Below are 22,363 nucleotides of genomic sequence, written 5' to 3' on the forward strand. Positions count from 1 at the left end.
CAAAAAGCACCAGTCCTACATTTTGGAAGTTGTTTTTCATAAACAAGACAATCAATAAACATTGTCTCAGAAGAAGGTATTTCAACATGAGCAATACATTAGAGGCAATACATTTGATGTATTTTTTTAAATACCAAATCGAAGAGATAGTTCTCTTTCTGGGAATTTGATGATTTCAACCTTTTTCCATGTTTTCAACTGGCCCAGACATTGTTTGTGATCGATGAAGGATATTTTAGGTCTTTCTTTCTGATGACCTGCCAACTTTATAATTAGTATTATAGGGGCATTAAGGAGCTTGTGGGCTAAAACAAGGTAATAGTACTTCAAATAACACAAAAGCAGCTTATGTTTCCAGAGGATGTACCTAAGAAATAATTCATTTTGCAGCATTTTTACATCATACCGGAACTTCTTCCCTTGACCACAGCATTCTCAGGTTGCATGCACCAGTGGGAATAGTTCCAGCTGAAAAAGATTAAATGCAATTTTTGGAAGAATAATCAGGTAATATACACGTCACATCTCACATTCTGGATGTATAACCAACTGCTTTGGACTAACAGGTTATGTATTTTCTTCCGTCAGACCACAAACCCCCTATACCAGCCATTGTAAAGCCCATGAGAGCACAGAAAGTGAACTATCCCTTGAAAGTTACTTGCGGCTGGAAGCTCTGTTGACACAACTCAGAGGGTCAATAATGATCTTAACAGACATTTTATTGCTACTCTTGAATTACTAGGTGGCTGGTTTGCTAGCTGTCTACACTACACTAGTGTACATGAGCATTTAAAATAGAACTGCACACAAAGTGCACGTGTACATGGTAATATATTATTCATATACAATAAAGGCACACACATGAATCTAGTTTTGAAGATATAATTACATAATACATGCTAAACTTTTACCTGAAGAGGAAACAATATCTACAAGATCGCTGTCCAAAATTATTTTTTTAAACTGATTGGCTCAAAGAAAACGTATAATACTATCAAATTGATCATAAAGAAAAGCATTAAATATTCATGTACGAGACTAGCGTAGAACAATAATTCCACATGACATCACTGTTGATATAGGACATCTTTGTTCATCAATCTGTTCTCTCCTAAATACCTTATGCTGTAATACTTGTCTCCCTCTCCCTCTCCCTCTACAGCAAACACCCCACACTGCTGCATTTAAAGAGATACTGACAGTGAAAACTAACAATGACAACAAAAAAAATTACAAAATCAGTTTTATTATGGCATATAAAAAGAAACACGAACAATGTGAATGCTTAGACGTGATCAGAGAGAGCCGTGCTCAGTGCGTGCGTGTGCGTGTGTGTGTGTGTGTGTGTGTGTGTGTGTGCGGTTTTGTTTTGAGGTCAGATGTAGGACAGGGGAAAAGGAGGAAGGGAGACCACACTCCCCAGCATCGATGGCCTGAATTTCCTGCTTCTCCCATGGTGCCCCTGTCTAGATAACGCTCCTTGTCCTCCTCTCACACCACAGAAATACTATTTTCCCCCAGACTCCTCTGTTTCTCCAAGTCCACTTCCTCCAGCTCTCTCTATCCATTTCTATTCTCTCTCCCCTGTGGCGGCGGCCAGCCCCCCTGCCCTCAGTGGGGGGAATGCGTGCTGGCCCCCGGGGACTCCGAGCTCTCCAGTTTGACTCCAGACTCCAGTGAGGTGGTGGAAGGTGGGACGGAGGACAGGGGTGACGGGGGAGGCAGGCTGGAGCCCTTGCCCTCAGCGGTGGTCGCGGACGGCAGGGACACCACAATGTACTTCTGGAGAGTGCGGGAGCCCCCCACCCCGCCGGCTCCCCCGCCACCACCTGCGCCTCCGTGCTCCACCTTCACCACAGGCTGCAGGGTGGAGGCGGAGCTGGGGGCCGTGCTGGTGATTGGGGAGCTGGACCGGGAGGAGCTGAGAGTTATCACCTGCGGGAGGAAGACGGGGTGAGACGGGAGAGACAGGAAGGAGACAAGCGAGACAGAAAAGAGACAAGCAAAGAGAGGAGCCAGTGAGGAGACACCAGCAGAGACACAGAGGGTCACAACAATGACCAAATAAGGCAGGGAGGTAAGACGCAGACAGGAAACAAAAAAAACATTGACGGGATTTTAATAGTTCATCTGAATTCAAATGCCTCCTATACACAAATAGAATACAGTTTCACCTGTAATTGACGAGTCAGCAGTTGCAGTTGCTTCAAGGTAAAACTACTCAATAATGTTAAGAAGTACCTGCTGCGTGGATGCTGTCCCGGCACTGGTTGCCATGACAATGTACTTGGTCGCTGGGGGCGAGGGCTGTGTGGGGGTCCCAGGTCGTGCTGATACGAGGGTCTGCATTGGGAGGGTGAGGGAACTGGGCATCTTGATGATGCTGGGAGTGCGGGACACAGACCCCCCCGAGCCCCCCTGAGAGATAGTGAGGGTGGGGCGGGGCTGGGAGAGAAATCAAACTTGACTGACGGATCTGATCAGCACAGTTTACGGCGTAAACAATTTACATGAAAGGTCTGAGGAGGCCATCGCTCTTTCTGTGAAGGATACACTGGGAATCCATTTAGGACACACTGTCACTGACAGACACCATATGTCCTGACAGTTCCCTTACTGGCACTGCATTCCATGATTGACGGCACGCTTCGTGATTGACGGCACGCTTTGTGATTGACATCGTGCTGCGTGATTGACAGCATGCTGTGTGATTGACACCTTGCTGCGTGATTGACAGCATTCTGCGTGATTGACAGTGTGCTGTGTGATTGACACCTTGCTGCGTGATTGACAGCGTTCTGCGTGATTGGCAGCGTGCTGCGTGACTGACAGCCGGCCCTGTTACCTGGGTGATGGTGAGCGTGGTTCTGTTGACCTGCTGGGCCTGCAGTGCCGCCTGTGCCCGCGCCTTCACCACGTGGGAGCACAGCATGGGCCCCAGGTAGCCGTAGTCGGCGCGGTACTGCTCCGGGCTGTCGGGCAGCGGGCGCGTCTTGGCGATGACGCTGGCGCAGTGCTTCTGCGGGGACGGAGACGGACGCAACGCTCAGCGCGCAGGAGCCATTTCTGCAACCTGCTACTATAAGCCCCTACTGACAGGGCCCAGTCTGGAGAGACTTATGGAGAGCAACTTTCACCACCTGAGACGCTTTTAACACCTGCCCTCTGAGATGTGCTGATATGCATCTGAAGGTCAGACAGGCTTATGAATCATCCACAGCACAGTATTTATGAACAGAAGTACTGCACAAATGTATGATTACAGCCAACAAAAAAAGAACATCATATTAGCAATGAGTTCTCTTTGGTGAGTTCTGACATTTGCTGCTTTTAAATATGACCTACCACACCCTAAATAGACTTGCAGAGTCTCTCTCACACACACACACACACACACACACACCAGCAGCAGGCTCTGCACATGGTCAGCCCCGATCTTGTCGATGTTGGACACAACGGGTCCCTCGGTAACTGCTTTGATGCGAGCCCCCTCGATGGCCAGCCGTGGCAGGATCAGCGTCTTTATCACCTGGAGAAGAAGCACACACGGAGAGGTGAAGGGTTGCTATGCAAAATTTGTGTAAGTCGCTCTGGATAAGAGCCTGTAAAGTAAAGTAAAGAGACGCACTCACATCAGGTCCGAGCTCGGCGAGTCCAGCGATGCAGCCGTACCGCGTCGTCCAGTTCGTCTTTTCATCCAGCCAGCTCTGACAGAGAGAGAGAACAACCTCAGTGACAGGACAGTAATGAACTGGATTCACACACACATATGCACACACACACACACACACATATGCACACACACACACACACACACACACATATACGTGCACACACACAAACACACACACACACACACACACAGGCCGTGCACAGTACCTTGGTGAAGGTCTTGGTGATGCGGGACTGGATGTTATTGTTGGTGGTGCTGAAGGTCTTGCAGCTCTGGGCCATCAGACGCGCGGCGAAGTCTCGCAGGGCCCAGTGGTTGTCCACATCCGGCCTCAGGCACAGCTGCTTACTCACTATACACGTCACCACCGCAGGGATCAACTCGTGCAGCTACACACGGGCGGAGAAGGGACACAACCAAAGGATACAGTTTAGAACACTGTGATTACAATGTGCCTGCAGTTAGTGTGCGATTTGCTAAGAGCAATGTTCATGTTTATCCCCACAGAGCAACAAAGAATCTCAAAAATCCCAACACACAGATGGTCAGACACTACGCACACACAGAAACAAACATTAGGTTGCGGGCTAACACAAAGACAGAGAGATGAACGGTGAAACTCACATATTTCTCCAGGTAGAGCGTGGGGTTGTCCATGAGAGCCTTGACCATCCGCATAAGATAAATGAGCAGAGCCAAGTTATTCTGCACAACGTTCACGCGCACCTGAGAGAGGGGATGGAAAGTGGACAGAATCACAGCCTTTGAACATCATTATAACATACCCTGGAATTAAACACTCAGACTTTCACCCAGTAGCTTAGTCACGCCTTGGACCATGTCAGGGAAGATGGCAACACAGAGAACAGCGCACCTTCTACCCTCCCCTGAAATCTCCTTTTAATGTTCCAGGTTTCTCACTAACATTAAAGAATAAATGAGCATGCAGAAATTCTGCAGTACTGCTACATTTGCTGATTTCCTGCCGAATGCCTTTAGAGAGAGCCGGCTTACCCCTTCTGAGATGAAGGTGCTGAAACGTGGTAACATCTGATACAGCCCAGGATCTGTGGCTATACTCTGTAGAGCCTCCTGAGGAACAAAGACACAGAGCACTCCGCGTAAGGCAACTGGGTAAGTAATTAAATGTGTTCTGAATTAAGAAGTCATTTTTGAACTGATTTTCATTGACAATGTGTACGCGCACACTCCTCACCTGAACAAATACATCCATTTATGCAAATACATGAACCCCACCCACTACACACACACACACATGCAGGCACACACATATACACACATACACACATGCACGCGCGAACCCACACGCACACACACACACAGTCCGCTACTCACCGCTCGCTTGGCCTCACAGGACCCGACGCACGCCTCTGTGATCTCCTTGTAGTAGAGCTGCTGCTCCACGGACAGCTCGTGAGTGCTGCGTGGCTTCATCCGCATCACACACTTCTCCTTCCCTGAGAGGGAGGAAGACAGAGGACAGGAGATCAGAGGCATTCTGATCACAGAGGAGGAACCCTGAGCAGGGCCTGCTGCTCTTACCTCATCGTGGGAGGGTCATGGGGTTGAGGGAGAGGTGTTACCTCAGGTGTGACACCTTTTATAATAACTACAATGTGATTATGCTGGTCTTCATTGCACTCAATGTGCCTTACAGCATGCAGAGTAGGGGGCAGGCTTTTTGAGCAGTATTACGTTATGCACCTATTTATTTGTTTTAAGACCGAAATAATTTACTTGGAAAACAAATACTGCCAGCAAAATATCAAGATGATGAAACTAGTTCCTTAGGGTGTACAGTCTACAGGAATTTGAAAACTCATGGACACATTTACTTAATAAAAGCACAAACTGGCAATTCACACTGACCTTTGTTTTCTGCCACAGCTCCCCCTTGACCTTTGCCCTGGATAGACCTCTCCTCCTCCTGTCCTGGTTTGACAGCTTTAAGGGGCTCTGTGGACTCTAATTTCTGTTGCTCTTTTGGAGCTGAGAGGACAGAGAAAGAGGAAATGAAATTAAACAAATATTCAAAGCTCATCTCCAATACCAATATTTGCATGATCAATAAAAAATGTAGGCACAGACAGACAGATAGACAGCTGAGATTATCTCACCTGGGGGAGGATTCTCTGGTATGGAAGGCTGGACACCTTCAATACTTAACCAATGAGCTGAAAGAAAAAGAAGGTGATACATGAACCAAAACACAAAAATCATACAAAACTGGAACATAAAGGACAGCCAGTACTATGCAATTGCAATTATCATTATGTAACCATGACATGTCATAATGTCTGAGAAACACATTAAAAAAACTATTAAAACTCAAATTACAATGACTAGTAACTACCTCTACCTTGCAAAACCCAGAATGATCAATACTTCTCATGTAAATAGTAAAATTCAGTGGGCTACCCTTGAGTGAGACATCAAGTGGGACTCGGGGGAGGGGTGTGTTTATGATGTCACTCAGATCCACTTCCTTTTCCTCATAGAAGTGCAGCTCTCTGCCCCCTCCACTAGCAAAGCGGAATGGGATAAACTCCTGAGACTGGAATCCATACAACGGCTACAAAGCAAGACACACAGGCACACACCAGCATCACTTTCTGTCACAGATACTATCACCATAGCTTTTACAATATTTAATCAATCGTACAACTTAGTTCTCATTGGTTTGGCCAAAACCTGTTGACTGATCTTTGTCCATGACAGCTCTAAGCCAAGAGCAGGGAAATGCACTGCTTATTCACTGAAGTTACAACCCCAAAGGGATGATAGTACCCCACCATCTTCTTTCTTTTAGCTGTCTCTCACCTCCACGTTCTTCAGTTTTAGGGCATGGTCGATGTCGTTTGTTGTCAACTTCCGCCTCTTCCCATGATGCATGAACTTCAGTGCATCCTGGCCATGGTGAATACACATATTTCATACAGGGCAAACTGATATGCATATTTAAATAAAATGATCCACGCTAAGGCAGTTTCATAGCATGATCCTAGCCAACACATGTACACAAGTACATGTAAACTGACATGTATTACACACACACACACACACACACACACACACAGTGAAGCATTCCTTGCCCTCTTACCTGGGCGATCTCTTTGATGCGATAGCTAACCTCTTCACTCAAGGCCACACAGCTCTCCTCCTGCAGCTGCCCCACCCCCATAGACTCTGACATGGCTTTAATGGACTCCGTGGGCAGAACCATACTGCACTGCTTGGGCCTCCGTTCTTCTGCCATGGCTGGAGAAAGTCATTAGATGTAGTGAAAAAAACAGGGCTAACCACTGCATGCTCATCTGACCACAGATATTCTGTTGTTTGTTTTCATTAACGCTACATCCACGAGAAAATGTGAAACCTCAGACCGACCAGATGTTTACATTTTAAATTATTTAACTAGTTGACTGGCTGTTACATGTATAAAACACTGGATCAAGACCAACAGCACACATAAAAGTGATCCTTCGTATGTGGTATGACGCGAACAGGTTATAACTAAGCTGCATCGGTGGAGGCGCTTAAGACCGCTAGCTAGCCAACGACAAGACTGCCAGTGAGATGACATAGTACGGAGCGCTTTGTGGGAACAGTGAGTGTTGGAAATGTTACGGTGACGGGAGTGTGGAAGTTTTTTTCTTATGGAATAATAGCAGTCTTGTCATAACGTATAAAATCAGCAAAGTAAACACTGTGTACAAACCTTATACAATCAACTCAATGACCGAAACAACAGGCTGTCGCCTTGTACTAAACTAATGTTACCTAACTTAGGTAATCTAAGTTGGCTAACTTTCCCCAAGCTGAATGATGTAAAATCGTGCTGGACTGTGGATTTCTTGGTTATTATTGAACTTTTTTATATGGAAGCATGACAAGGAATTGAATTTAATGGACTAGCTGAGGGTAAATAATGACCTAACCGTAACTAGCTAATGCAATACAATTTGCTAGCCAGGTAGCCATTTAGCTAATGCCAAAAAATGCGGAATCTTACCTTAAAAATAAAACTAATGATAACCAGTGAACTGTTCTGAATGAATAAATAAACTGTGACTGAAATATACAAATACAATGCCACTATTTACTTGTGTGTATATTAAGTAACGCTAAACTGAAAATAAATTGTGTATTATTGTTGAAAATCTTCGAGCTCCGACCCTTTTTTCTGAAATTCCGCCATCTTGTTTCTGGTTTCGAGAGGACCTGGGTCCTCAAACTTGGAGGCGGCGTCCTATAATTTTTGTGGAAATACATATAGTCAAAATGAAAGCTTAGCATTTTAAGAATGTGAAGGTGACATATTTGTATAACTTTTTAAAGTTTTCCTTTATCAGTTGTTATTCAGTTATACAAACGGTGCAATTTTTATACAGCTTTTAGGACTGAATGGATGTTTTCGCGGGTTTGTTGCTTATGCCTGGCCTTGTCGCCATCACTCACCACTCTGCGCATGCGGCTCTCAGGATGAGAAAGTCAAATATGTCGATGTGGCTGTAGAAAGTGCATGTCGGGGCTCAAACGGCGTTAAGCAAAGCAAGCTGAACTTTAAAGTTATGGAAGTTTTAATATTGACCCTCTTGTGGGCCTCTAGTATCGCCCTAGCTGACAAGGACGAGAGACTGCCTAATAAATGTGAAGGTGGGAGTTTGACTGTTTAATAATATCGTGACAATTCATTATTTATAAATGCAACCTTTTGTCTGGAATGTATACGTCTATTAACTTGTCTTAATGTTAATTACGGTGTGACCCTAATTAAGGCATGTGCACACTGGCATAATAGTATATTGTGGTCCTTGTTTGTGTGGCTCAACAGTGTGTAAGTTCTTAACTGTGGAGCTTCAGACGTCGCTGGACAAGAGCGGGCGGTCCAAGGAGGTTCTGGAACTGGGTGAAGTACTGGACACAGGGAAACGCAGACGCAAAATCAAGTACAACACTTCGTAAGTGGAGAAAAAGCCAAAAGAAAGCAGGGCTAAAAGATGAGTGGAAATAAGAGAGGTGTTCAAACAAGTGGCTTTGTCACACAAAGACCCTCACTACTGTGTCCATCTGACCTTGTTTCTAGGGAAACGCGTCTAACGGAGGCTTTAGATAACATCTGTGAAGGAATTCTGCAGTACAGCATCCATGCAGAGAGGCCTGGTAGTCTCAGATATGCCAAGGTCTGTGCCAATGTCCCTTCTCTTTATTTTTCTAGACTATTCTCTCTTTTTTAAATGACCTGTATCTGCTCTGGACACCAGTTCAATCTCTAAATATTTCACCTGATCATTTACAATAAATTTTCTATGTCCTCCTATTTCTGTTCTATCCTTCTCTCATTCTCTGCCCTGCTTTCCCCTCACAGGGAACCAGTCAGACCATGGCGACTCTGAAGAACTTGGTGAATAAAGGGGTGAAGGTGGATCTCGGCCTTCCCTATGAGCTGTGGGATGAACCTTCTGTGGAGGTTGCTGACATGAAGAAGCAGGTAACATTGTTTAGACAACAAAGTAGGAAACAAAACTAGCCCTATTAGACAAAATCGCCAGAGGGGGAACTCATGCCCACATATCAGCCTATCCCAGGTGTGATTTTACAGGTGACTGAGGGAATTAACAAAGTGTCAGAACATGTCCAGATGTCAGATGTCTGTACAGATAAAAAATTTAGCTTTCAAGATATGGTATTATTGATGCTGAAAAATGTAAGCATGTGCTGTGAAGAGCACCAGTCTTTAAGTGAAACATGCAGGTGGGACAGTTTTGCTTTAGGATTTATTTAGATCTTCTCATTTCATTACCCTTGTGAAAATGAAAAGATGGGTTCAGATACAAAAGCTCAAGCTTTCCATTGATGTATTTTTCATTATGATGATAATCAAAAGCATGTATTAAGTGCTTAGTTTTAAAATTGTGGTTCAAGCTCATGAAACTGTACCCAGATGAGGACAAACAAATGTGAGCAAGAGGAATTCTACCAAGAGCAGTCAAATATTCTTCTTCAGGTGCCTCAATATTATATAAACCCACAGGGAGCATATTCTGTATGTCATCAAAGCCAAAGAAGGATGCACAAACTACTCAAGGAGATGTCAATATTTTTTTTTTTAAACCACAGTGTTCCTTTGTGCAATATTACCAGTAATAAAGTCTTACATATTTACTGCTCATCTGTGGTATTGCCACTGGATTTGGATTCATTGGCAGTTGAACTTTCTCTCCTTCATTTACATTTGGTTTGGGCGCTTCAGAGAGTTCTGGTTGGAGGGCTTTGGTCACCATATTTGAGTTTGAGTGTGCTTATGTGTGATTAAGTATGAGGTGTGGAAAATGAGGGTGTGCTTTATGCTGCTTCTTCAGTGTGAGACCATGCTGGAGCAGTATGAAGATGTTGTGGAGGACTGGTACTTCCACAATCAAGGGGAGAGGCTGGAGAGATTCCTCTGTGAAATGCATGTACTGAAGGACTCAGAAATGGGTGAGATTCTCACGTATACCCTGAAGTACACTCAGCAGTGTGATACACACACACACCAGCAGCAGGCTCTGCACATGGTCAGCCCCACACACACATCCATGTGTACTGAAGATCTCAGAGCGGGGTGATGCACACCTAATTGCTAATTATTTAAAGTAACTGAATGCCAGCAGGAACATGTTCTATAATGAAAGCTTAATTTAGTATTTTTTATATTGTTTGTTAATCTGTATATGATTGTTTGTATTTTTGAAGCCAAGAGCTAGAGAACATTTCCATTAGTTGTTTAACAGACAATAAAAACTTGTTTTCTTCTAATTCTAGTTAGGACAAAAATATCAGTAAAAACCTGTCTTGGGTGTAACATCTGGACATCTCTCTAGATACTACACCCCAAATTAAACACATAGTTAAGAAGCAGCAGGTCACACACAAACACTGACAATGTAATCTTCACTTTCTGCTTTAGAGTGCCTTGCTGAGGTGTGGAAGGGAGACATGGGGGTAAAGGGATCTGAAGAAAAGGCAGCGAGCGATGGAGAGAGTGAAGAGAAAACCCACGATGCTGGAGAACTATGAAAAGAAGGTTTAACAAACAAACTGACAGACATGATTTGATGGACTTGCTGCCCAAGTCTTTCCAGTCTGTGGTTTTCTCAGAAATGCACTCCGCGCAGTACAGTCCTCCATGGGATTTTTTGACTCTATCTGTCTATCTGGCTGTTCCAACACTACAAAATACCAGGAGCTAAAGAGGCACTAAGGTTTGTGTACTGAGATTGCCATTCTGGCCTGGGTGTTCAAAACCTGCAGCCACACTTCCACATGTAATTGTCAGCACGTTCAAGGTAAATGGACTGTAGTTATGTTTTGCTTGCAGCAGTTTGCAGGATTTTACACACTGTGCTGCATTTGTGTAAGAGCCTTGGACAAGAATGAAGTAGCCAGTCACTACTCCAGATTGAAAGGCGCCTGCATTCTTTGCTGCAATCATTTGTCAGGTTTTTGTAAAATTCCATTCCCACACATACCAATGTGGAGAATATCTAGTATTTATGTGTGTTAAAGTAGGTGAACGTGGCACTATGGCAGTTCGTTCACACACTACAGTCAGTTCAGATTTTATCACCTCCCACCAGTATGTTATATTAACATATAAATTGTATGGGACTGCTTAGCCTGTTACATGAATGAAGTTGCACCAGACTCGGAAGCTTTCACTTCTGAGCTGCATATCTGGTGGCCAGTTTCTCTGCAACATGGGACAAGTTCTGTGTGTACCTGAGGCAGTTTCTTCCTCTGTTATCTAGAACCATCTGCTATCTAGTGCCTTGTGGTCTTCCACTCATTCAGTATTAATCAGTATCTGTTGCAAAGGCATACAGTGCATATTATGAAGACCACCGCTGCTAATATGTACAGTACCAGTCCCTAATGTGTCGTGTCAGGTCAGACTCACCAATGTATGTGTACAATTAGTTTGCTACCAAATGTATTATGTTGTGACTTAATTTGGCACTTTCAGCCGTGGAGGTTTCTGTTATCTCCACATTGCCTTATTAGTCATAGCTGAATTAAATTAACCTGGTTTTTATTTTTCAGCCTCACTGTAATCTGTAAGGAAACGCATCACTAGTATAAAAAGCAAAGCAATGCAATGTATTGAAGTACAACATGGTACTGGGCTCTACAATATTTTCTGTATCCTAAAATGAGGGTATTTTAGTGCTAAGTCAAAGCATTTATTAGAAATATAAGTTCATACATAGTATCACGTGTAGCTAGGCAAATGTATGTCGCTGTGTCGGTGGTATTTTTCCTATGCAAGTTGTACTCCTAAAATGGAGCGTGTACAGATGTTTGAGTAAAATACATTTTTTCATAAAACTGCCTTTCCAGTTTTATGTGTTCAAATAAACTCACACCTGCAGGCTGTGACTGAGCTCATAGCTTCCTGTTTGCAGACTGATAAAGGAAAATTACATCTTTGGCCTTCTTTATTCCTGGGTGTGCTAAATTGTAAAAGAGCAGGTTGAATATAATTAAAGAGCTAAACACCTAGCTCTAATCATACTAAAATTTTGATAAGGTTTTAAAAGATTATTTGGTACTAAATGAAAAGCACAATTGCATGCCCATCCCCCCCGGTCAACAAGCAACAACTGCATCAGCACCCACTACTTGGTGTTTTTCATCAGTACCTAGTATAAAAGGGTAAGTAAACGATTAGCTAGGCATTAAAATGGCTAAAACCAAATACAGATACAGACTTAAAGCTTACAGACATGTTCACACACGTTCAAGAGACATTCCTGGAAATATAATCCCACTTTCCAAGGGGGATTGAACAGTCAACATATGGGGAAATAATGTTTGTACTGTAAAATTGAAACAAAATCCAAAAATAAGGAGAGAAGGAAAGTCATTGTGGTAAATCTCATACCTCAGCTGTATGCTGAGTGGAGTGTCAATTTAAGGTTTACTCATGATTAGGTCAGTGAGGGAAACAGAATCAGAAGTGAAATTTATTCCAGTTAAGCTTCCTTCCTGGTCACAGGGGGTGTCAAACTACTCCTCGGGGAATGTGTGACTCCTGATAAAATTTGGTTTCACCTAGAACGTGTGGCATTGCATCTTCAGCATTGTATAGCTGGTGGCTAAAGGTGAGCTGGGTTAGTAGGAAGCGGCAAGTAGAGGGCTGACTGCCAGCCTGAGTGTGAAAGGTGTGGGGAACCCAGTGAATGTAAGGGAGCTCTGTTACTGCAGAGGTCAGAGATGAGTCTATGAGTGCCGTGGGGTTCACTGAGAGAGCACTGGATCAATGAGTTTCAGTGATTGAGCTCAGCAGATGTCATTGGAAGAACTGAGGCAGCTGGTCAGTCACTGAGCTTTGGACACGTGAGGTCCAGTGAGCAAGATCTGGAGCAGGTGGGGTCAGTGTAATGTGATAGCTGCAAGGGTCAGGCTGGATCATGTAAAGTGGGTTAGTGACCTAGACTGAACTATGGCTCCTGGTTGCGAGCTTTGGAAATGTGGGATTCACTGAGTAATAACTGATTATGGATTGTGTTTTGAACAGTGCAAGACCCATTAAAACATCTTTTCAGATGTGGGGTCTATGAGGGTGTGAACTGCAGTGGACTGGCATGGCTGCAGTGAAACCTGTATAGTGCTGAGAAAAGTCGGGTTGAGATTGCTTTCATACCAGACTGGAGGCAGGCTTCTGAGATTTAATATCTGCAAACGGCTCGCACAGTAAGGTGCAGTGAGCTCCTGCAGTCTGGCTCTAAAGAGTCAAAAGAATTTGAGAGCCCTGAACAGACTGTGCAAGTGTGTCTGTGCCAAGAGGCTCAGATAGCTGAACCATCTGTGTCTGTGTGTCTATTGCCTAATGTGATTGGGATAAGTGTGTGTTTCAACCAAGACCTGTAGGAAAACAAATCTATGAAAAAAACACCTAAACCAAAAGACATAGACCTTAAACAAAACCACAGTAATTATTTTAAGTTTCAGGATCCTACAGAAATTTCATGTTTTTCAACTTCATGCAGACAGCTGTGACTGCCCTTAATAAACCAACTCCAAAAATGATTTGTTACATTCGCATTTGCATGTACAATATTTAACACAATCTTCTTCATTGGTCGAGTACACAAGAGACCTTACAACTGGGCCAGGCAGTAAATTGGGACTATTTGGTGGGAGTATTTGTTAACACTAAACAATTTTTTAATCTGTTCTTAGCATAAAATAAATGTTAAGGGCTTTCAACCTTTTCCTTTAAATTGATTCAGGAAATATCGGAATATCGTATCATTGAAAATAAATGGTTTATGGTACTAAAATTGGATTCCCACTGCTAGGGCCGTTAATACGGAGGTGCCGGGGCCATTTCTAACGGAGAAATAGTAAAACAATGCCCTCTAGTGGTGCGCTGTCCAGTGTGTTACCTGCACGCATCCCAAATAGTGGCGTTCTTTCTCCCTTCATCCTTCTTTCGACTCTTTAGAGAGTAGATTTTTTGGAATGTTTTTTTTTTTTTCTAAGCAAGTCTTATAGAACGCCACAGCTTTCGGTTATGAGTTGTGACTATTCAGCATTAGAACATCAAGCAGCTCATGCTCCTCACTCTCAAGGACCTGTGTAGTAAGCTAACGTTGATATAGGAAGCTGCGCCACAATTTATGTGACAGTATTTTGTGAAGCATCCTTGTGCACTCCTCTACAGGGTCTGCTTTCCACCTTGGGCAGCACAAGCTCAGAATCTAGTTTCAGTCTTTTGGCCACTGAAGTTAAAATACCATGGGTACCGGCACAGTTCTCACAGATTTTGGATGAAAGTTTTCTATTGCCACAATTAAATTCTGCTGATGTTATGAGCTCTACGTACTTTGTGGTATATTTGTTGTTTCTCATTCTTAGAAGGTCAATAAAAACTTATTTTACGGTTCAACTGTTGCCTCTCCAGACGGCATCATTTGGACTAAGAGTGCTGTCATACCAGAGTGCTACTATGGTAAGAAAGTTGTAAGTGTCATGGGCTTTGTCTGCCATATAATGAGCCTTTGCTCCATAGTGAGTAGACCATTCTTACCAATCAATTTACAACAGATTACATTTTTTTTTTTTAAGTTAGAACTTCAGCAGACATGTATATATACATAAACAATGCAGCATGATGGCCATTAACATATAATCACAAAAAAGGTGATATGCTTACAGGGATATATAAATACAAGTTCAGAATAAAAGCTCCATAACAGTAAAGAACTGACTGAAGAGTCACCAATCTGTGTCCACTTAAGAGGCTGAAATGAACCAAGTGTGAAGCTCTGATTGTTGTACACAGCTTGTTCCACCACTGGGGGGCAAGAGTCAAGAAGAGCTGCAAATGACACATTCGTGCTGAAGGGTTGGACCTGCTAGGTAACCTAAGGTTATAGAGCAGATAAATCTGCCATAGATAGTGAAGCTGCCCCGTTAATGCACGATAAACCGGAATTAGTGTTTTGAAATTAACATAACCATGACTTAAATTTGCCCCTTAAAGGAGTACCATGGTGGTTGAACGGGACACTTCCCAGTTGTCTTCAGGCAACAACAAAACAAATGTGCATAATTTTTTTATTCTTCAGTCATTTCAATGTACTTTAAAACGTATTTTTCTAAGCCTAAATTTCCCACTATAAAAATTCACCCGAACCGTCTGGGCGTGGTAATGAGAACTGTCAGTTAGCTATGATTGACAGACCGTTCCCCGTTACCATAGCTACCCCCATGATACGCGCTCTCTTTGGGAGACTGAATTTTCACAAGCTAGCTAGCTTAGTAGTATATCAAGTATCGATAGATAGCTAAGGTAAGGACGTTAACTTGTATCCAGTTACAATTTTTGCTATCTAGCTAGCCAAGTTAAGATAAAAGCACAACTATAACGTCCTCATAAAAGCGAACTAGCAAGCTAACGTTATCGATAACATTGCCTTATGAAAGCAAACCTCCTAGCTAGCTAACGTTAGCTAGCTAGCTAAATGAATATAACCAGAAATAATCTAAAGGAACTCTAATTTAAGTGAACCTAACGTTAGTCAAATATTTGCATTGTCTGAACAGCAGGATGGTGTGTCTTGTCAGATTTCTTTACGGGGCGTGGAAATAGGAGTGGTTACTGTATTCGTGACGTAGAAAAATGACAACTTTCTCAACCGGTTGAAAATGGGACGATGAATTTAAAACGCATATTTCTCCAAAAATACAGAACGGACATATTTAATACTTTGCTCATTGTGTTTCTTCAATGCCTCTTGTGCAAATAGCACATAAAACAGAGAAAGTGTGAAAATCACCATGGTACTCCTTTAAGGGTTGTTTTTGAATATGAATTTGTATATGAATACCAAAATTTTTTAAATAATAAGATGAAATCTTCTAATAAATGTGTTCACTTAGGGACAATATTGATCCCACACAAATGTATATTATGTTTATTTAAAACAAAAATCTCACAAAATATTATTTTAAAGTATTCCAATATTATTTTAAAATGTGAAAATTTATTCAAAGCGATATAAATATATTCATTGATTCCCAAACAGTTCTGTAATGAGTAAAATTACAACATGATAGATTAGGACTCCAAATGAGTAACAGAAAGGTTACAAGAACAAGTTTAAATCTTTGAATTCAGGATAATAATTAATCAGGATGCACTGTTCATAATATTTTTAATTATTACAGTTTTTTTCTATTTAAATATGTGTAGAATTTTATCATTCAAATATAACTAAATATAAAATAATTTGTATAAAGTATAAAGATGTGTATTCAATTACTCAATAGTACTGTAATACGATACTTGAAAATATAATAATATAATATAATAATATTTAATAATAGTTATTTCATATAGTAGACAAGTTGAGGAGTGGAATTTCAAAAAGGCTGATTAGCCATATGCAACCGCACTGCATGGTTGAAAATTTTGTCTTTTATCAAAATTTCATTGACTTGATGAAATGATCATTGACTTCAATTATATCATTTTCAGGAGTGCTACAAAAGTGTGTAGTAGAAATAATTTTTAAAAAATGTAAATGCATTAAGCTATCAGTGCATATGGAACATAATCAGACATGAAAAATATATTGCATATTTCTAATGACAATATCAGTTTAAAAAAATGTATATTGCACTTTTATTTATTAACTTGGGGAAACTAATGGCTAATGATGTACCTCATTGGGTGACAGTGGTCAGTCTGGACTGTGGGGCCTGGAGTAGTACTTTATATGGGCATGCTACCTGGAGCATCTTGCTTGCACTTTGTTTTTGTGAACAATGAGCAGTGGCCCACTTGCAGCAAGGTACCAATAGCTTATTGTGTAACAGTCACCTACTCCTTATCTTTATTTACTTATTTTATTCACCCATCATATCCTCACTTCAGTTCATCATTTTTCAAACAAAAGGGAAAAATAGAATTGTTTGGAAAATAGATAATCACTATTCCCTTTGTGCCCAATCCCAAGGGATTGTATTTTATGCATAGGAATGTCTAGGAAAATTTATTGAATTACAGTATGGTGAATGAGCCATCCAGATTTGAAGATATGCATCTGTGCAGCATGACACCGGAGAACAAAACTTGATTAATGTAGGGATGTTTTTGCACAATGACTACAATGTGGTCATTACGTTTCCAAATTTTTTCTGTGTTTCATGGTCCTTGGCTGAATAGGGACGGTTCTCTTTATCTGCGGTTCTAGTCAATTAAAAAAATCTGGCTTCTTTCGTAAACATTTGTAAATGTCAAACTCCGGCTGAGTTAACAGCTCATTTCACTTGGGTAATTACAACTTCCGTTGGAATGAGGACACCTGCACACACAGGGAGCTCTGTGGCCTGCAGGGTTTGGGAAGCCCAGGTTTAAAGTCTCTTGGTTTAGCTTAGAAATCTTATCATTTCAACCAGCACACCATGTCCATAGTAGGCCTAAAATGTTTCTATTTTAGGCCCCAGTGCAGACTATGCAGCCTGACATGTCCGTAATCTCTATACCTATGAGATCATACAATCAATATTAGAACGTCATGCATTAGGATCTAACATAGCAAACAATATTAAATTCGCATTACCGATACCTAGGCTATTGTGTAGAATATATTTTCCAAATCATCTCACCTTTTAGAATGTTTGCAAAAGGAACATTTGTCATTAGCACCGAAGCTGCTAGCTTACCTATAGCCTAGCTCTGATATGTCAGAGATATTTTACAAGTATTGTAAGTATACTATCAGTATTTACTATTGGCTTGCGAAGGTCACGAAGCGGGATCGAAGAGTTAGCCGGCTAACTTCCGTGTTTCGCGAAAATCAAAACAATGCAATAATCGTTCACAATGTCACAACGTTTCAGTCAACGACATAGGAACGGGGTTCCTTCTAATTCGATCTCAGTTTCTTTTGCGGTCCTCTTCTAGCGGTATTATGGCCACACCCAAGCACTCTAGTCCACGTGAGGAATTTTTAATTTGTAGTTCCCAAGCTGTAGCAATTAGACCAGAGCCTCGACAACAACTCGTCAGGATTTTGGGCAGAAAGCTTTGCCTAGTTTGACCATGGAGATTGTTAACATCTGCATAAGCTTACAGTTTTTATTTTGTATTGTCCTTTTGAGAATTGCGTTTGGATTTTCATTGTCTCTGGTTGAGCAATGCAACGTCAGTCAAAATGAAAAGTTGCTGTGTGGTGACTATGATATCTCTAGAGCTGATTGTGAAGCTAAGAGCTGCTGCTTTGAAGAACAGCAGTGCTATTACGGGAATACAGGCAAGTGTATTGGATTTCACCAGAATGTAAATATTAAATGCTGCTGTGGAAAAATCCTTCATCTTAAATTGTACCATGTAATCTATACCATGATGAAAAAAAGCCTGAGGTGATGAGATGACTAATGCTCCATTCTTAGAGCGGTTAACTGACATGGAGCTTCTCTACTTTTACAAGTCCCATATTCTTTTAGTATAAAATAGTAGGTACATTGATGACAAACTATTTCTTTCCTGCTAGTGACTGTCCAGTGCACCAGAGATGGTCAGTTTGTGGTTGTGGTGGCTAGAGATGTCACCGTACCCCATCTAGCCCTTTCCTCTGTCAGTCTGCTGGGGGGGAGGGATTCACCCTGCAGCCCTGTCAGCACCACTGCTGCCTTTGCCATATTCCAGTTCCCAGTCACTGCCTGTGGCACTAGACTGAAGGTGGGTGGGGCCATGGATCTGGATTTGCACTACCTGTACAAGTGGACTGCTAGTTCTCTAATATGCCCTTTCCTTGTGCAGGCTGAAGAGGGCTATGTAGTGTATGAAAATGAGATGTCCTCCACATATGACCTTGTGGCCGGACGTTTCGGCTCTATCACAAGGGACAGTTTGTACAAGTGAGTGGCCTCTTTCTCCTAATTATTTAAACAATATAATATGGTTTGCTTTAGTTGTGTTGCCTAGTGATGCGTTTCGCTGCACCACACCCAGTCTGACTGTCCTTGATGCCCAATAAAGAACAGTGTCTCCCCAAAAAGTCCCCTATGTTTTTTGTTTGTTGTACATCAAAATGCAGTGCAGAATGTGTGACAATTGTTTTGTTTTCATCAAGACTGCAAGAACATTTATTCACTATATAAATGCAAACCATATCTAAAATAATTTGCATTTCACTATTGAAGTCACCAATTTCCATGTCCTTGTGGTCTAGTCATGTGGGCTTAATTTATCTGTTCAGAACCATGTTTTTCTGTCTTTCATGTTTCCCATTTCCATTGTATTTACTATCACATTTTTGGAATATTAAAATTGTAATATGGGAGACCATGATACTGTGTATTTCACTTCAGTGACCCATTAATTCCCTGAGTGGAGCAGGCTAGGAGTGTCTATGTGAGTTATTGTTAGCCTCAGGGTCTGATTAAATTTAATTGTTTACATACTTCCTAAATTCATACTCCTTTTTTTAACCTTTTTCTCCCTGATTTGGAATGCCCAAATGAAACATTGGTTGTGCTATTAGTCTTTTGTACATTAAACGCTTCCTTCAAAGGAAGGAACGTGCATTTCTGACAAAACACGTGACCACTGCAACCTCTCTCCATCTAGGCTGCTCTTTCAGTGTTGGTATTTGGGCAGTGACTTTGTTCCACTGGTGGCTGAAGTTGGCACAGTTGCCCCACCACCTCCAGTAGTGGCCCCTGGGCCTCTTCGTGTAGAGCTCAGGTTGGCAAGAGGTAACAACACTCAAAAATGAATGGACTGAAGTGAACCCAATCATTTGTTTAAAATATCTCTTTATATTTCTAGATTCTGAGTATGACTCCTATTATGGTGAGATGGACTACCCTGTTACCAAAGTCATGCGGCAGCCTGTGTTTGTGGAAGTACGTGTCTTGGAGAGGACAGACCCCAACATTGCGCTGTCTCTGGGAGACTGCTGGGCAACTTCCACCCCCAGTCCTAACAGTGCGCAAGAGTGGACCCTTCTGGTTAATGGGTAACTACCAACATAAGTTTACTTTACAGTTTAAGGGTGTCCACACTCACACTTCAGGTTTTTTCCTCCAGGTGTCCATACAAAGATGACAATCATATGACGACATTAGTCCCAGTGCATGGTTCCTCTGGACTCCCAAACCCAACCCACTACAAACGGTTCATTGTCCATATGTTCACATTCGTGGATGCTGATGACCTGATCCACCTCAAAGAGAGAGTATGTATATTATATATATATATTGTATTTTTTACTGTAAAGTCTACTTTTAGGTATTGTGCTGAAAGTAGTTGATGGAACAATCTCCTGTTGTCAGGTGTTCATCCACTGTAGTGCTGCAGTCTGCCACCGTTCTGCTTTAGAAAGCAGTGAAGAGAGATGCAACAGGCAAAGTTGGTAACAGTTTAAAATTTGAATGCAGTTGCACCTTAAACTTCAGGAGCGTGTCACTGCTTGTGATCTGTCACGCTATTGTGAATTCTAGGGAGAGATGTTGCTGAAGCACAGAAAGGCCCTTCCATGCAAACTGTGGTCGTTTCCAGTGGGGAAATGATCCTGTCTGGCCCAGACCTCTCCACTTCAAACAATGTTCAAAACAGTTCTGACAATAAAGGTTAGTAAGCTATGAACTGTTGTGTGGCACTTAAAAAGTATGTTTCTTATTAGTGTTTTTTTTAGGAAAAGATGACACCATAGTGCAGGACTCTATGGAAAAGGCAGAGGTTTCTAGCTGGGAAATGATGCTTACTGAACCAACGCTTACAGTGTCAGACTTCAGGAAATCTGACCGTGCAGGTGAGAGGAACTGTTGTGAAATACTTCTACAGTGCATCTCAGGAAATACTGTAAATTTCTTCATGCTGATATTTTCCTCCTCTGCCCACAGATCTCCAGTCTTTCAGCTATGGCTTCCTAGGACTTGCTGCATCTACTGTAGTCATTGTCTGTGCTGTCATGGTTGCTGTGTGGAGATCAAAGGCTTTGCTGAAATATGACTGTAATTTGTAAGACTCTTGACTTGAAATAAAACACAGCAGATTCTTGCTAATCTGGGACTTAATTGTCTTTGTTCTGGTCCAGTACATGTAAGCCCACGGTATACTGGTTTTCATTCTTTCTGCTGGACCCTTGATTAGGGCAATTTAGTTCTAGTGATTTCCTTGCTGTTTTGCTTGGCGCTGAATTGAAAATGGTGTAAGCTCTTCCTCATGGCTGCTCAACCCTACTCCCGAAGGGGCTGCAGCATCTGCAGACCTTTGTTCCAGGCACTTGACTTAACCAACTGTTAATTAATCCACTTGTACTGAACTTATTTAGCCTCCATTCTCAAGTTTGTGAACCTTTACAGTAACAGGGCAACTATCTTATTTGGAAATGGTTCCTTTCAGGGCTTGTGAGCAGGTAAATTGTTTAATGTTTATTTTTACTTGGATATTTTTAATTCAAATACAACAAACTTTGCAAAGCTTGATTTATGACAGCCTGGTGGGATGTAGGAAAATGCATATAGCTGAAAATATAGCTCACAATGTAGTGGGGAGCTGAGCTGCAGCTGTATCATTTCAAATCTTGTACTTACATGGCCGGCTGCTTCGACAATGCCTGAGTTGTACACTTATTTTTTTTAATAGATCTTTCACATGCTTATTTTAACCTTAATCCACGCCTAATGTTTAATAGTATAAAATATCTAGAAAATTCTAAGTAATACAAGTTCTGTTCATGGATAATTATTAACGGATGTGTAAGTTTGTAGTAGATTATAAGCAAAACATAACTCTTATGTTATTGTAAGCCCCTGACAACATTAGACCGTTAAGTTGCAATGAAACTGCCCTCAACCCACCCAAAGCCGTATATAACAATGTTTCACATACTAGAATGTTTGGCTAAACGTCAAGTGTGATGCACGCGTGTCATATCTTTCCCAATTCATTTTGTTACACTTGTCTGTCTTCCAAGATTCTTTTCTTAACCGGTTCAATTGTTCTGCGCTTATCCTTGGAACTGGACTGAGCGTTTACGCACACACCTGGGGAACACTCAAGGGAAGTCATCAATCAGCTTTATGGGCTTCTCTGGGAACGTTTTCGCATTCTCTTTCCTCAAATCACTTGTTATGTTTCCTTTAACTTGAACTCATTTTCCC

General features: G+C 41.9%; 3 protein-coding genes across 5 annotated transcripts; 2 read left to right on the top strand and 1 right to left on the bottom strand.

Annotated features, from left to right (window-relative positions):
- Nucleotides 1-1,229: 1,229 nt before the first annotated feature.
- Nucleotides 1,230-7,942, bottom strand: LOC135251436 (transcription initiation factor TFIID subunit 6-like). 2 transcript variants are annotated; one of them, XM_064328873.1, is made up of 15 exons: nt 7,710-7,938; nt 6,798-6,955; nt 6,518-6,604; nt 6,116-6,269; nt 5,815-5,871; nt 5,567-5,686; nt 5,033-5,154; nt 4,691-4,768; nt 4,301-4,402; nt 3,883-4,065; nt 3,636-3,710; nt 3,407-3,532; nt 2,849-3,022; nt 2,245-2,448; nt 1,230-1,938 (listed from the first exon to the last, which is right to left on the bottom strand). In XM_064328873.1, exons 2-15 carry the CDS (start codon nt 6,951-6,953, stop codon nt 1,615-1,617), a joined length of 1,962 nt encoding a protein of 653 aa, XP_064184943.1. In that variant the 5' UTR covers nt 6,954-6,955; nt 7,710-7,938; the 3' UTR covers nt 1,230-1,614. The 2 variants fall into 2 exon arrangements, with proteins under 2 accessions (XP_064184943.1, XP_064184944.1); XM_064328874.1 differs by lacking the exons at nt 1,230-1,938; nt 2,245-2,448 and adding an exon at nt 2,509-2,721 and having other exon boundaries at nt 2,779-3,022; nt 7,710-7,942.
- A 204-nt stretch (nt 7,943-8,146) lies between these two features.
- cnpy4 (canopy FGF signaling regulator 4) lies at nt 8,147-12,064 on the top strand. Of its 2 annotated transcripts, XR_010329144.1 has the most exons (7): nt 8,147-8,353; nt 8,532-8,658; nt 8,784-8,880; nt 9,066-9,188; nt 10,060-10,177; nt 10,647-11,716; nt 11,747-12,064. XR_010329144.1 is itself a non-coding variant. In XM_064328875.1 (6 exons), exons 1-6 carry the CDS (start codon nt 8,269-8,271, stop codon nt 10,754-10,756), a joined length of 660 nt encoding a protein of 219 aa, XP_064184945.1. In that variant the 5' UTR covers nt 8,149-8,268; the 3' UTR covers nt 10,757-12,064. The 2 variants fall into 2 exon arrangements, 1 of the variants encoding a protein (XP_064184945.1); XM_064328875.1 differs by having other exon boundaries at nt 8,149-8,353; nt 10,647-12,064.
- Nucleotides 12,065-18,223: 6,159 nt separating this feature from the next.
- LOC135251439 (zona pellucida sperm-binding protein 4-like) lies at nt 18,224-21,262 on the top strand. The gene is made up of 10 exons (XM_064328878.1): nt 18,224-18,504; nt 18,745-18,932; nt 19,014-19,111; nt 19,824-19,951; nt 20,025-20,214; nt 20,286-20,433; nt 20,531-20,606; nt 20,699-20,827; nt 20,893-21,009; nt 21,101-21,262. The coding sequence occupies exons 1-10, from the start codon at nt 18,294-18,296 to the stop codon at nt 21,220-21,222; spliced, it is 1,407 nt and encodes a 468-aa protein (XP_064184948.1). The 5' UTR covers nt 18,224-18,293; the 3' UTR covers nt 21,223-21,262.
- The last annotated feature ends 1,101 nt before the right edge of the window (nt 21,263-22,363 follow it).

Source organism: Anguilla rostrata, chromosome 3, assembly GCF_018555375.3.
Source record: "Anguilla rostrata isolate EN2019 chromosome 3, ASM1855537v3, whole genome shotgun sequence".
Lineage (NCBI taxonomy): Eukaryota > Metazoa > Chordata > Actinopteri > Anguilliformes > Anguillidae > Anguilla > Anguilla rostrata.